The sequence below is a fragment of the Pongo pygmaeus genome, chromosome 2 (genome assembly GCF_028885625.2).
Source record: "Pongo pygmaeus isolate AG05252 chromosome 2, NHGRI_mPonPyg2-v2.0_pri, whole genome shotgun sequence".
In the NCBI taxonomy this organism is placed as follows: Eukaryota; Metazoa; Chordata; class Mammalia; order Primates; family Hominidae; genus Pongo; species Pongo pygmaeus.
Window position 1 is genome coordinate 174,081,080 of NC_085930.1, and position 15,138 is coordinate 174,096,217.

The 15,138-nt window shown below is 30.0% G+C and overlaps 1 protein-coding gene across 1 annotated transcript in view; it reads right to left on the reverse strand.

Moving 5' to 3' along the window:
• Positions 1-15,138, reverse strand: part of SI (sucrase-isomaltase) — a 98,050-nt gene that overhangs the window by 52,266 nt on the left and 30,646 nt on the right. The window contains exons 17-24 of the mRNA XM_054482007.1: positions 12,169-12,285; positions 10,035-10,189; positions 9,001-9,085; positions 8,189-8,245; positions 6,998-7,122; positions 5,406-5,494; positions 2,422-2,471; positions 1,545-1,715 (exon numbers count right to left, since the gene is read on the reverse strand). Of these exons, the coding sequence (XP_054337982.1) occupies positions 1,545-1,715; positions 2,422-2,471; positions 5,406-5,494; positions 6,998-7,122; positions 8,189-8,245; positions 9,001-9,085; positions 10,035-10,189; positions 12,169-12,285 (849 nt within the window). The remainder of the gene's footprint in view (positions 1-1,544; positions 1,716-2,421; positions 2,472-5,405; positions 5,495-6,997; positions 7,123-8,188; positions 8,246-9,000; positions 9,086-10,034; positions 10,190-12,168; positions 12,286-15,138) is intronic.

Below are 15,138 nucleotides of genomic sequence, written 5' to 3' on the forward strand. Positions count from 1 at the left end.
AAAAAACATTTTACATTTCACAAAATGTGGCAACGATAGCAATTCTTCAAATTAAATCATTAATAGTTTTCATAAAATACTTGAAAAACAGAAAATATATATGCAATATATATGTGTGTATTTATGTATATATATACATATATACATATATGTACATATGTCACACACATAGAATTGTGTCTATAATTGGGATTTCAAAATTATGTTTGATTATTGCTTATATACCTTGGGAATAATGTGAGCAAGATTTATCCCACACCTAGATTTTCATCTGCATAGCTTACTTTTTGATACCCACCAAACATAGTTGCAAAACTTTAAGGAATGAAAATTCATATAAAGATCAATCTATACACAGCAGAATTATGAAGATTTTATATATATATATAATATATATTTATAAGCATAAAAGTGGACGTACAAATAGCCACAGATAGACCTTTATATTGCATACATAACCAATACAATTACTTTTTATTATTCCCTCTTTTAATCTCTATTAGAGTCATAAAGTTCACAATAAGCTTGTATTACTTAATTTATATCAATTTATTCTTACAGTGCTAGGAAGTATAAATCATAATATGCCTATTAAATAAAAAATAATTGACCAGTACATATTTTCTGAAAATTAATAATTGAAAAGCCCCGGGCCAGAGGTCTTATGGGTTGGACAAAAATATTATAAGACATGTTCTATATCTTAAATAATTTAGAAATTATTTATGGTAATATTTCTAATAATTTAGTATTATATAAATGGAGAAAAGGTAAATGACAAAAATAATTGCTTTCTTGTTTTTAAATATTAGTCTCTTTTTTAATACATCAATCTACTACCCAAAGCAACATTATGATTGAAATATTACATTTTGCAAATGATAAAGCTAAAATAATGAGAGACTTATTTAACGTGTTTGGAAGCAGAGACAGCAGAGCTGGAATCTGTGCATCCAATAAGAGTGCATCCAATTTTGTTATTCTTTTCTCCTCTATACTACAACTGTAAAAACAGACAAAGATCACAACACAAGGAAGGCTTTCTACAGGAGAAGAAAAGTGTAAACACAAAATTAAAGTCAGAAAAGTACAAGACATATTTTGAGGACAATGCGACCTCACTAAAAAAGAAACAGGAGAAAGACTAAAGAAATGAACTAAACCAATATGTTAAAAAGTCTAAAGCAGCTAAAACATTTGGGATTTTCTTTTGTGTGCAATAGGTAGGTTAGAGTTCAGATTTGAATAATTTTTATGGAAAATATTAGAAAGGCCCATATAATTAGAATGTATGAGAAAATGAAATATATAGCGAGAAATAGCAAGGAATTCCCTTCATGTTGATATCTAAATACTAATTGGATTGACATAAATTGGAATATTGTTCAGAAAAAGTGAAGAAAAAAATGAAGGGAAGAAGGAAGCAATGAAGGGAAGAAAGGAAGACACATTGTGAGGAGAAATAGGATAAGTGCCTGAATGGTTATATAACATTAAATGTGAGATTATATGATAGCTAAAATATTTTAAAAGATTGTAATTACCTGGTTAGAAGCATCATAAGTGAAATTGGAATGAGCGCTCATTGGTTGATTATTTTCCGCCACTCTAACTTCTGTAACAGTGTCTGTCAACCCAAGGATTTTTACAGTCTGAAATGCTAAGGTAGTTCCTTCCTGATATGATGAATGTGTGCACACAATATCTAATGTGTTCTGGGAAAAATAGTATAAGATATTATATATTAGGTCAACAGATACAAACCTGAAATAACAATACCGATATGAAATAGCAAAAAAAGGTCATCATCTGTATCTCTATTCCCACCAGCTCTCCTCATCCAAGTAGCACATAGAAATATACTCATTAATAGCTATTTTCATTTATATATATGCCAGAAAATTTTGTTTTCAGAGATAACCTTAATTACTCATATGCAGCACACATATACTCATTCTTATTCTAGCCCTAACATTGATGAAGAATAATTTAGCTTTGCTAAAAAAGAATGTATGAAAAAACCCAACATCTATGAAAAAATCATTTCTATTAGCTAGTCAAAATTTAATAAACCAAAATCCACACCAATTATTACTGTGACTAATTCATTAAAACATTTTCAAATATGTTGAAATTGTTTTCCTAGGGCATGTTGCCTAAAACCAAACATAACATGTCAAGAAGTCTAAAGGTTTCTTTGCATCAATTACATGGCCACAGACTTTATAAAATTTTAAGGTAACAATTTGTTTATAATTTAACAATTTAAATATAACAATTTAATTGAACAATTTATTTCATTACATTCCATTAAAATCTGCAGGCAAATGTAAACACCTTTTCCAAAAAATTCATCATTAAAGAATAACCTAGGCATGAACAAATTATACATTTAACTATATGTACAAAGAGAATGCTTACATTAGAAACTGAAAACGTATATAATATGTAGCTGCCATTTTGTATAGTATCTGAAATGAAAAATATCGTAATCAGTACAAAATGCAATGTTAAATTCTCTGCTCTGGTTTTACACTTATATAACACTTAAGAAATTTGAGCAAATTAGATTCTGTTTATTAATGAAGCATCCTGAACAGATTTTCTTTTTAAATTTTTTAATTGTCTCTAAATAATAATGGTATTTTATTTTCACAGCAAGTAGAGGTAATGAATACATATTTGCCTTGTTTACTTTTTCAAAGACTACCAAGATATTTCTGGAAATTAAGAGAAAGCAAAACTTACAGTAAATAATATATAATTAATAATGTATTATTTTGAATGATATTCTCTCCCTTGTAAACCTCATAACAGTACATTTTTCTTAGGAAGACATGGCATACTAGAATATATTTTGCATCTTTTTGTTTATTTTTTTATATTATTTTTGTATTCAAGGAAAAAAATAAATCTGAAGACATGTTGAAGATTGAAATAAACTTTAATCTGTAATTTAAATAAACTTTAATGAGGAAAATGGATGAATACAATGATTCTGTACCATATAGGTAATACAACTTTTATTCAACATATCTCTTTAAAAGAAAAACTGAAGATAAGCGCTGAAACGGTTTGTCATAAACAGTGTTAAAATATAAAGGGAATCCTAGGATTCATATAATATACTTTCCAAAACATTAATTTGCTTAAAATTTTAGTCCTAGGAAACAAAATTATATTCAGAACCTGAACTGAAGATCACTTTACTGTCTCCATGTTTGCTTACAATCCGTTAATCAGAATTCTGGTTTTCTTTCACTTTTTAAATGCACATAGCTACATAGGTATCATATTAGATAACTGATTGAATTATATTATTCATATACTTGACTATTTATATGAAAGTAAGCTATTCATATGCATCTTTAGCAGTAAACAGTATGTTGTTGGAATGTTTATATAATTTGAATAATAAGAATAATCTTATAATTGCACCACACATGCTATCGATGGAGTTATTATCTCAACAACATTGTTTGATTGATGACTACAAGTAATGTAAGTTCAGCTGAAATCCACTTTTACAAAACTTCTATGTAGTAAGTTTTGGCTTACTACATAAGCCAGAGAATAGGTTTGGAATCTAATCTCACGGGAGAGCTCACCCTAGTGTGCTTACACCCCAGGGTATTTAAGAAAGAGCAAGAAGACGGGTGTGCTAAAATTGAATGAGAAATAGAAAGCAATACAGGATAATGTGTTTGTGTGTGTGTGCGTGCGTGTATGTGTGTGCGCACATGCACGTGTGCACATGTTAAAGCACAAATAATAAGCTCTCTAGGTCTCGATAAAACTCTGTCTCCTAATTGAGTAAAATGGAGGATCATTAGAAGGTTTTGTGAAGAGATGCAATTACTGGAATCACCTTTTAAAATGATTACTCTACCTGCTGGATTGTAATAAAATTTAAAAAGGGGTTAAAAAGAGCTACAGGCCAGTTAGGAAGTTATTGCCCTAAATTAACATGAAAGATGGTGGTGACAGTGGGGGAACTGATGAGAGGCTTCAGATCAAAGTAGAACCAATGAAATCCTTAGGTTGTGAGAGATAATAGCCCATTCCAAGGTGTTGGCATCTGTAGCAATGAAGTTACCATCAACTGACAAAGGGAACACCATAGATGGAGCAGATATATGGTGGTAAGATCCAAGTTCTATCTTGGCAGACTATGTTTTAGATTTTTATTAGACAAACAAATAGAGAAGTACGTAGAAGACTGGTTTGGAGATGTAAATTTGAAAATCAGGTAAACGGTATAAAAGACTACATTTATCAAGGAAAGGACTACCGGTAAAGAATAATAATAATTAAAAGACAGAGAATATTTATGATTAATAGCTGTTAATGATACAAGTAATTCACAGCTTGCATTGAGAAAATCACCCGGAGAATAGATCTTTCCTTAGAATAAGTTTGATTGCTAATACATTGATATAATGCCATAAATAAATGTAATTTATTTAAACGAATGTTAACTGAGGGTGAATATAGTCTTAGGAGAGAATTATAGAATTTTTGGTAATTTTTAAATATACACATTTTCAAAAATAAATAAATATTCACATGTTTCATATATATTTAAAGGCATTTAGGATAGTCTTTTTCTTCTTGTAGTCCTTCCTATATTTATCTGTAACTCTTTAAAATTTGTACAAAGATATTCCTTAATACACCTGAGAAGTAGTTAATTAAAATAGAAGATAAACTATAATTTTTTATACTCATTTATAGAACACATACCTAACAGCCCTCTATTAGAAGAAACAAGATTTTTCTAAAAAATTTCTAAAAATTTGTAAGGAAAATTGTAAGTGAATAGTTATATACAAATAGACAAACTTACTATGGCATAATTAGAAATACCATAGCATAAAATTACTTTTAAACGTTTTGTTTGGTATATTGAAATCCCAAGTTTGGAGTTCAAGAAATGCAATTAAAGATAATAAGGAAAATAAATTGTAAACAATTGACAAGGTGACATTCTTACCTCAAATAATTTGACATTAAATAACTAAATCTTTAAATGTTGGTTTTATTTTCTGTTTACAGTAACAAAATTTTAATCACTATCTTACTTTAAAACAGTTGAAAATATAATGCAATTTGTATATCTGAGAATTTATTGACTTTTAATCTAAAAGATAAAGTTAGATTAAAAAGTCTTGCCAAAGACTTACAACAAACAGAAGCACAAAACTGGATATTTTAGTTAAATATAGATAAAGCAAATAACAATGTTAAAAGTTTTAAAGTAGCCTAAAAGCCTGCAACAAATAGAAAACATTAGGAATTAAAAATAAAAATTTGTGATATTTTAAAAATGATACAACCTATATCAATAAAGCCAAAACTTCCCATTATCAGAATGAACATTTAAAGCATATTGCTTTCAGACTTACATTTAGTTTCTCCATCATCCCAGAAAAAGTCTCCTTTGGCTGTGTTGTTTTCACCTAATGCGACTATAAGTCCTAGAGGATTCTTACGGCTGTTAAGAAAATTAGGTGCATATATGATTAAAAATAAATCCATAATAATACAATATCCTATAAATAAGTCCACTTCAACCTGTCTGTTTTATGGGCCCTGAATTCAGTAAGGACATTGACATCAATAAATTTGTATTTATATGTATTAATAATTTACCGATATCAATGTTCTTGTGTGAATACTGAAATAATTTATACATGTAGAAAATGAGTCAAAAAATAAATGTAATAAATACAATAATGGATTTTTTGAAGGCTGAGATACTTGCAAAATTGAAATAATGTAGTATTTTAATTCAAACAAGAAAAATTAAATGTGTCTCATTAAGGCTCAACTCAACCTGTATAACCCTAAATCTCAATGTATTAAGTCTACATCTTATGAGCAAAAAAATAAAAAATATGATTAAAATTAAAAAAATGTTTAGTGGAATCTGTAAGAATCTTATAAATGAAATGATTATAACAGGAGAAATGAGATGTAGTCAAGAAATATGGTTTTTTTTTTTTTAGTTACATTTTACCAGGCATCTCCTGGACTGTATAGGATGTATTCCTTCCAGTATGCATTTACCAAAGTGTTTGTTGCTGTTGATCATTACAGCTCTCGTGTATAACAATTTTTTGAGAACATATTCATGGATCAGTTACGTTATGATACTAGTCCATTCTAGAATGCCAAAACAGTTAAATTACTAATTACTAATGCATATCACTAACATACTACATACAAGAAAAGAGTAAATAATATAATTTCAGATATTCTTAATGTTATGAAGAAAATACAGTAGGGTAACGAATAAAGAGTAACTTCCTGTTGGGTTGTGGCAGAATAGGGAAAAGTATGTGAATTCAATACAGCACTTTCTGTGCTCTTTGTACTCAGAATGACTATGCGAAATGGAGCACCAGCATTTTCAAGTTTCTTTTATTTTTAGAAAATATTTCTGAGATTTACACTTAGTGAGCAATTTAGTTTCTCTCTCGCTCTTTACCTAACATGAAATATCCAGTTCATTTATGACCTTAAAACATTTTAGCAGAAAGAAATACATTGAGATTTATTTATGTATGGAAATTCAAATATGTAAAAATTAACAAATACTTTACTCAATTATATAACTGTCACATTTTGTATAGTTATTAATAATAAAATATTATGTTTAATTACGCTAATATGAGTAAATTTTTGATACAAGAAGTTAACTTCTCAGCCCCGCGTGTTGGGCCCATGGAAGTTAACTTCTAAATAAATTAGAAATTTTGAAAATCAAGAATATACTTATATCAATTTACTTATAAGTAAATCAAAAAATACACTTATAATAATATAAATAATTTCATTCTTTTTATAACTACAAGGGTTATACTTCAGTGTTACCTCTGTGTGTCAAATATCTTCCAGTGAAGAAACTAAATATTATCTCTAATTCTTAATGCAAATATGAAATATTAAAATTTGAATTTTATTTTAGATTTCAGTTAATGATTTTTCATTTTACCTTGCTGTTGTTGTTACATCTGGTTCTTGAATGGGGATGATATAACCTCCTCTAAGATGTAATCCTATTTTGTCTGCTGGAAGATACATATCAACACGTTGCTTCCTCCATGGCCTTTTTGCACCCTAATAATTGGAAGATTAAAAACATACTTAATATTATTGAAGACTTTAAACTCTATTTCCCAAGAATTAAAAGGTATGCATGGAAGCAATTTTTATTATGAGCAATTTATGTCATCCAAATGAATACAAATATATTGTTTTCTAACTTTAGGAGAATTTTTTTTCAGTTTGCTGAACAAAGCAGAGGAAAAATAAGTTCACTTTCTCAAAAATAAAAAAAAATCAACAAAAAGAGACTCATTTTCTTTCTACAATAATTAACAGTACTTTAATTAGCTTTTTTATTCTTTGTTTTGGTTTCAAGTTTATGCCTTTAGGAAGGATTTTCTTAAAATCATTATTTCTGTAAAAATAAAGGGTATACTTAGCCAATGTAAGTGATATGCAAAATAATATCATTTAAAATAAATATTGCGGGCCAGGCGCAGTGGCTCACGCCTGTAATCCTAGCACTTTGGGAGGCCGTGGCGGGCGGATCACAAGGTCAGGAGATCGAGACCATCCTGGCCAACGTGGTGAAACCCCATCTCTACTAAAACAAAATACAAAAAAAATAATAAAATAAATATTGCTCAAAAGGTCTTGTTCAATTGAAAAAATGGATGGTGTATTTGAGTGCTGTTATTTTGCCTTTTCAAGGTTGAAATAAAAGCCTTTTTCAAATATTTGAATATACCATATAAAAACAAATATATAAGATTAGCTCACTACTCAAGTCTTCTGGCAATAAGATAAATATGTAAAACAGGAAAAAGCGTTAAAATAAGTTGCCACTCCTTCCTAAATTACTGCTAACCTTTTATTTCCAAAATTTAAAAATAAATAATATCTCTTCATGCTAAATAATATAACTTCATATTAGAGTGTAGCTCATGTGCAACAAAGGGTATAGTTACACAAATTTTAACACATTTTTAAAGTTTGAAATTACTATTTTCTATAGTAATAACAGAAATTCTAAAAATATGTATGCTATGTAGTTAAGTTTCTATGGAATTAAGTTTCTATGTAGAAATGTTTGAAAATATAATACTTGTGAGTCCATTAGTATGTTAAGGTTACTTACAGATTCATAATCATACCAAATAGCATCAGGGATGTAGGCACTCACAGTATCTGCTCCCTAAAATAAAGAAAGACAATATGCATTTTTTAATTTCAATTTTTAACAGAGAGGATCTTATCAAATATTAAATTGGGTTTTCATAGTCAAGGGAAAAAAACTTTATGCTGTTACACTCCAATATTTCCTATAGATAATAATCAAAGAGCTATTTTACTAGCTTTAGATAATATCATATTGTAAAACTTGCAAAAGCAAAGAAGTAAATAAATAAGTAATTCAGATAGCAATTAAAATAATGTATGCATATATGTGTATTGTTATAAACCACATGGTCATTGTGAATGTGAGTATGTTTATTTCTGTATACTTCCATGGACACATACATTTTTTAAAAATAGGTAATAATTATCAACTCACTCCAGTGTTTCTCCAACATTTTCATCTGATCAGTGAGTTTTCCAATTCCTCTTTATTTACAATTGAGCAAAATTTCAATGTATATGTCTGCTTAAATGAGAGCTCTTTGTTATTATGATTTGATTTTGATTTGATAATACATTTTTTTCAGGAGAACAATAACTTCATATAATTTTCTTGTCTCGAGTTAGATATTACGTATTTGGTAAGCATAGATCTACTTAACATTTTTATAACTTTTTGAAATTTGTTTCACATCATAGAATTCCAACTTGATATTTATCAGCTTGAAACAGTCCACTGAGTAACATCTATTATTCAGATGTTTTGTAATGTAGGGTCGATTTAGTTATACAAAGTTCAAACAATAAGGTTATTAAATCTGTAGAGCCTACCTGTTTTAGAACAGGAGTAATAAGTAATGCGGGGCCCCACAAAAACTCAGTGTCCTCAATCCAGCTGTTTGTATCCTCATAAAACCTAAGAACAATGACAATGTTTAAAGTATAATAATGAAAAAATAAGTTTATCCAAATTCCTGGTTCAGTTTTTCAGTTTTTTCCTGGTAATTGTTATTATCTTGAATTGTACTTGTTTCAGAAGACATTTTGAATCCATAGTTCTTACATCCTTTATTGTTCATCATCAAGAAGGAAGGGAGGAAGGGAAGAAGGAAGAAGGGGGGAGTAGAAGAGAGAGAAACGAAAAGGAAGAAATGAAGGAAAGAAGGAGGGGAGGGAGGATAGGAGGGAGGGGTGGGAATAGAGGGAAGGAAAGTAGAAAGTGGGTAGGGAAGGGAAGAAGGAAGGAAGAAAAGAGAGAAGGAGAAAATTAGTTTATCTCATACTCAGAAAAATCTATCATAGATGAAAAGGTTACTTTTTATTCATACAAAAACTCTTCTGTTTAATTATTTTATCCTGTAAGATAGGTTCATAAAGTATCAGAAATCTTTCATATTCTACTTTCTTCACTTAAAGCTTTTTCGTGGTAAACTCTAGTTTTTACCTGAATTTAAAAGGATCATCCAAGTCAACACAGAAAGGCCCTGCTCTGGTCAAAGATATGTGCAAAGATAAGCACAATTTCCCTTTTTTGTAAGTATTATACTCTACTCTTGATCTATATTTAGTTTATCGTTTCAATATTTAGTTGATTTTATGCTTAATCTCTTTACTGATATAATATCTTAACATTTTATGTATCTTTTCCTTGTAAGTTCTATTTAATTCTCTCATTTCTACCTAAATATTGTCCAATTAATTATATTTACTGGCATCATTATATAGCTCTTCAAATCATTTATACAAATGTAAAAACAAGCAGCAGAAATTTAATTGATATCTTGATTTATCTCCATTAAACTTTTCTGTGTAAGTTTGAACATACTTTAAAAGGTATTATTATAATTATTGTACGTAGTACTCACTCATGAAGAACTGGTCTTGCTACTGTTTCTCCAAACACATGGGCTTTATAAAACAGAGTGTAGAGGAAGGGTAATAAGGTGTAGCGAATAGTTAAATAGTGCCTTGATGATTTAACCAAAAGAGAATTCTGCCCAAAAAATGCAGGATCCTGATGCTGTGCGATAGAAAGAGAAATTAAAATAAGAAAGCTAAAATATGAGTGAAAATCAAAGTAAAAGCATTTTAATCTGCTTTTTAAAGCAAACTACATAAATTTCAGCTTGTTTATGAGAAATTAAAATTATTCCTATTTCATCATCAAAGTGTCTGAATGACTATTTCTAGGTTTTGTTATATGTTTTAATTAACCTTAATTTTGAAGTGGACATTTCAACATATTTAAAGTGTTGCCACAGAAAAGATAATTTTTTTTAACAAAATAGAATTTTTATCTTGTAAATCAATGTTTCATGCTTCCTTGTACCCACAGCCTTTATCAGGGAATGTTGTAATCCCTACCAGTAAAGTGGAGTGTACCTACCTACGCTTTGACATGGCGCTCAGTCATGCAACCTACTCTGGCCAATAGGATGTTATTATATGTGACACATTAAAGCAGAGGCTTGAAATGGGCTTGCCTAAGGACTTACTGTCTTGTGCCATTGCTATTAGAATGATCACAGGTAGGTTGCTGGCTCAGGATCACAGTGAACAGGGCTCAGAAACACAGTGAACAGAGCTACCTGGACAGCCTGTAGACTCACGATTTGTAGTGCAGCCTCTCTACTGAGCTCAGGCTAGATAAGTGAATCCTTCAGCCAAGTAACACTGATATGGACAAGCCTGTTTAGACCTCTTGCTTTGGGTAACAATATTAACTGAAGACCTCAACTACTGTTTCCCTGAATCCACTATTAAGTTTGCACTGAAAACCATGTTTCCCAATGCTTCTCCCAGCCTTGAATGAGCATAGTAAGAACACCACGCAGGCCTATTCTTGGGAGATGCAAGAAAGGTCAATGGTCAACTTTCCCTGAAGGACTCCCCACTCACTTGATTGAAACTTGGTTAGAACTAGGCTGCAATTCGAGATTCTCCCTACCAAACCACCTTCCTTCCCTTCATCTTCATCAAGTTCAGACCTGAACGGTGGTCTGCAGGCTCTCCTCATTTTCTCGTGCCCACTCCCTTTGTCATTCACATTATTTCACCAATAAATTTCAAAATTTATTTCTGTCTTATCATCAGCATTTTGGAGAATATAAATGAACTCAGAGTGTCGTGTAATTTCTATCAAAATCTCCCATGGACACACATTTCCCAAAAGTATCATTTCGGTGTATTAGGAAGAAACTAATCTCCAATTTGTACCTTTTAATTCTTTTCTATCATGCCTCCGTCCAGGCTGAGCTCAGTAGTTGTCCCTCTTCTCAAACACAATATAAGTCCTGTATGCAACCAGTGTGTGAACATTGAATGGTTTCTTAACCAACAGATACTTAATTGACTTAATGGTTTAACTGAATTTTACTATTCTCTCTGAAAAACATGCCTATGATCATGAGCCCACAGTATGCTGAGTTCCCAGGGCTGGTAGACTAGCTTTGTATTGTCTTGCACTTCTGCTCCTACCAGTCCAAAACTGTGTTTTAAAAGTGTTAGTTTTGTTTTTGTCTCTATGCCAGTTCTATTTATTATTGAAAGACGCTGGACTCTAATTGTTTTGTGACTATCTTTAAATTCTTGTTTTACATGAACTAAACAAAAACTCAAAATCCATGACAGTACATTATAACTTTTCTTTGTATAAAAGTTACCTAGAACTTACATTGTTAGAATCCCAGAATTCATACTCTAAAAGCTTTGGCTCTACTTTAAAATACCGGTAACTTAATATACTTGTACAGTTATGTGTTAGTCTCAACTAAAATATTTGTGCTGTGAATACATTTCATTTCATGATTTCCTTATTTGACCATTTTTTTTAAATGTAAAAATATATAAAATATGTATAGGACTTGAGAGAGGGACTTCTAACAACGCTTTATAAATTATGCTAGAATCTTTCAGACCATATACTCTATAGATTTAAGAACATTAATAAAAACTATGGTTGTGTTTTATTTCACAACATGGAGAACAAGAAGCACTTACTTCATATCCATCAGAATTATGGTTTCTGGAAAAAGGATAAAATGCCCCAAGTTGCATCCATCTTCTGCAAAGTTCTTCCGTGGTTTCAGCCACAAATCCACAGATATCTGCTCCAACCTAAATAACAAATATATTTACTATTTATAATGTTAAGATTCTCAAATTTGCCTAGAGCATCACACTGTACGCCTCAACTGATGAATGTGCATTATATACAATTTGTTTTACTCCTTTTATATACGCTTCCTTAAACCAATTTATTTTCCATTTTTGCTCCATCCTTGTCTCCAGTTGCATTATTTTACAGGTTCTTTCCCTCATTGTCCCTTTATGCATTTTCTTATCCTTTTGTATTTACATTTTACTCATTTTTTATTTTGATGTTCTCATTAATTCATTGTAAAAGATGAAATTATTGTATTAAAATATGTTGCTTCTTAATCCCAAACTAAACTTCTTTGATTTGATTTTTCTTATCTATAATATAATATGTAACTGTAGGAATAAAATAACAAACTGTGACCATGTGTTCATGTTGAGCTTTGAAATTAATTATTCCAAATAAAATTGAGTTTTGCCCAATGTGTATCCATATAAGACTGCATTATCCTTATTCAAGGACTCTCCAGAAAATACTACCCTGAATTTAGTGTTTACCATTTACAAACATTTCTTTATTTTTTCTGTGTAAGTATATATGTATCTATAAACAATATATAGCATTGTTTTGCACGTTTTCTTAACTGTATAAATGACATGTTGTATGCATTATAATGTAATTTCCTTTTTATGTGACATTCAATTATATTAATATCGCTCTGGTTCTCCAATATATGGGAATTCATGACTATAAAAATTCTTCCGTGAAATTTATATACAGGCTGAGCATCCCTAATCCAAAAATCCAAAATCTGAAATACTTCAAAATCCAAAACATTTTGAGAGCCAACATAATGCCAGAAGTGGAGAGTTCCATACCTGACCTCAAGTGACAGGTTGCAGTCAAAACTGTTTCCTGAACAAAATTATATAAAATTACCTTCAAACTATGTGTGTAAGGTGTATATGAAACACAAATTTGCTCATTTAAGTCATTTCATTACACATATGTAAATATTAAAATATCTGAAAATACCTGAAATCTGAAACTCTTCTTGTCCCACACATTTTGGATAGAGGTTACTCACCCTGTATAGATATCCTTGTGAATATGTAAAAAACGTATTCTTATTCTATGGTGTGCATTCATAGGATTATTTTTCTGGTTTACTTATAATGTGCATTGTATAATCAGAACTGTTTGTAACCACTTGCAAGCACTACATAGCACATAAAGTTTCCCCTTATTCATTTTCTTGCCAATTCTTGATATTTTCAGACAAATTTTTATCACCTTTCTTCATAAAATATATCTCACCACGGTTTTTACTTGCATTTCTCTGATTACAGGGAAATTGAGAACTTTTTCATATTTTTATTGGGTCCCCATAGATTACTCTTTCTATAGAATTGCCTGTTTATATCTTTTACTTATTTTTCTATTGTTCTTAATTTTTATAGATTAAAGGTAGGCACTTCAAATTGAATATCATTTATAGACTATGTGAATTGAAAATAACATTTCCCGGTGAGTTGCTTTTAATTTTTAACTTTTCAAATGTTCCTTTGATGAACAGAAGTTTTCATTTTGTTGTAGTCAAATTTACATATGTTTCCCTTAAGATTTGTTCTCCTTGTATTCTGCTTAAGAAATTATTTCTCTAACCTGATGTCATATATTTACCATTTTATATTTTCTTCGGAAATGGATAAAGTTTATTTTACACACATAGGTCCCTTAATCTATCTGGGACTGTTTATTATGCATGGTGTGAGAAATTGACACATTTTATATTGTTTCTTAAATACTGAGTCAATAGTCCATATAAATAGTTGATACTTTCCTTCAGTGCTGTCATTTAACAAATTACACATGCATGGGCCTGTGTCTTATATTACTGTGTTAATCTATTTGTATATCCACAGTCCAGTATCATTGTGTTAATAACTATAGCTTTATCTGGTTAGAACTAATCCTCATTCTTTTCTCTACTTCTTTAAAATGTATTGCTTTCCATATGAAGTTTAGAGTCACCTTTTATGTTTCCCAAAATCCCTTTTATTGTTTAAATTGGAATTCCATAAAATTTTGATAACCTTTTGTAGAGAATGCCTATTCCTAATATATTGAGCCTTCTTATTATTGAACAGGGTATATCTTTAATTTACTTAGCTATCTCTATTTTCTCAAAAAGTCCTACATTTAGTTTTAATATTGACTGTTGACTGTTGGTTACATTTTATTAATTGGTTGCTATAATAAGTGACACCTTATACTAAAATACATTTGAATATTGCTTGTTTTTCCTTTTTTTTAACAAATATGCTATAAATTGATCTATTTTATTAAAATTTTTGAAGAGTCACCTTTGTATTTTAAAATTTTTTCTCTAGAGATTTTGTTTACATTGTATTAATTTTTTCTCTTATTTTAATTGCTTGTATCTTTCTTTAGGTTTATCGTTTTTCCTTTTCCACTTTTTAAATTCATGCACTTTACTCACTGTTCAGCGTTTCTTTCTTTTTAAGTATTTAAATCAGTAAGTTTTTCTTTAAATATTAACAGCTGAAATTTCCCAAGATTTAATCAGTAAAATCGTTAACAGTTAATTCTTAGGTTGTTTTTTTTTTTCAATTCTATTCAGTTTATCTTTTGACTCATGAATGAATTTGATAATATGTTTTTCAATTTTTTTTTTTTTTTTTTTTGAGATACGGTCTCAAAAAAGTGAGTCCCAATCTTGGCTCTGTGCAACCTCCACCTCCCAGGTTCAAACGATTCTCCTGCCTCAGCTTCCCAAGTAGCTGGGACTACAGGTGCCTGCTATCATGCCCGTCTTTTTGTATTTTTGGTAGAGACAGGGTTTCACC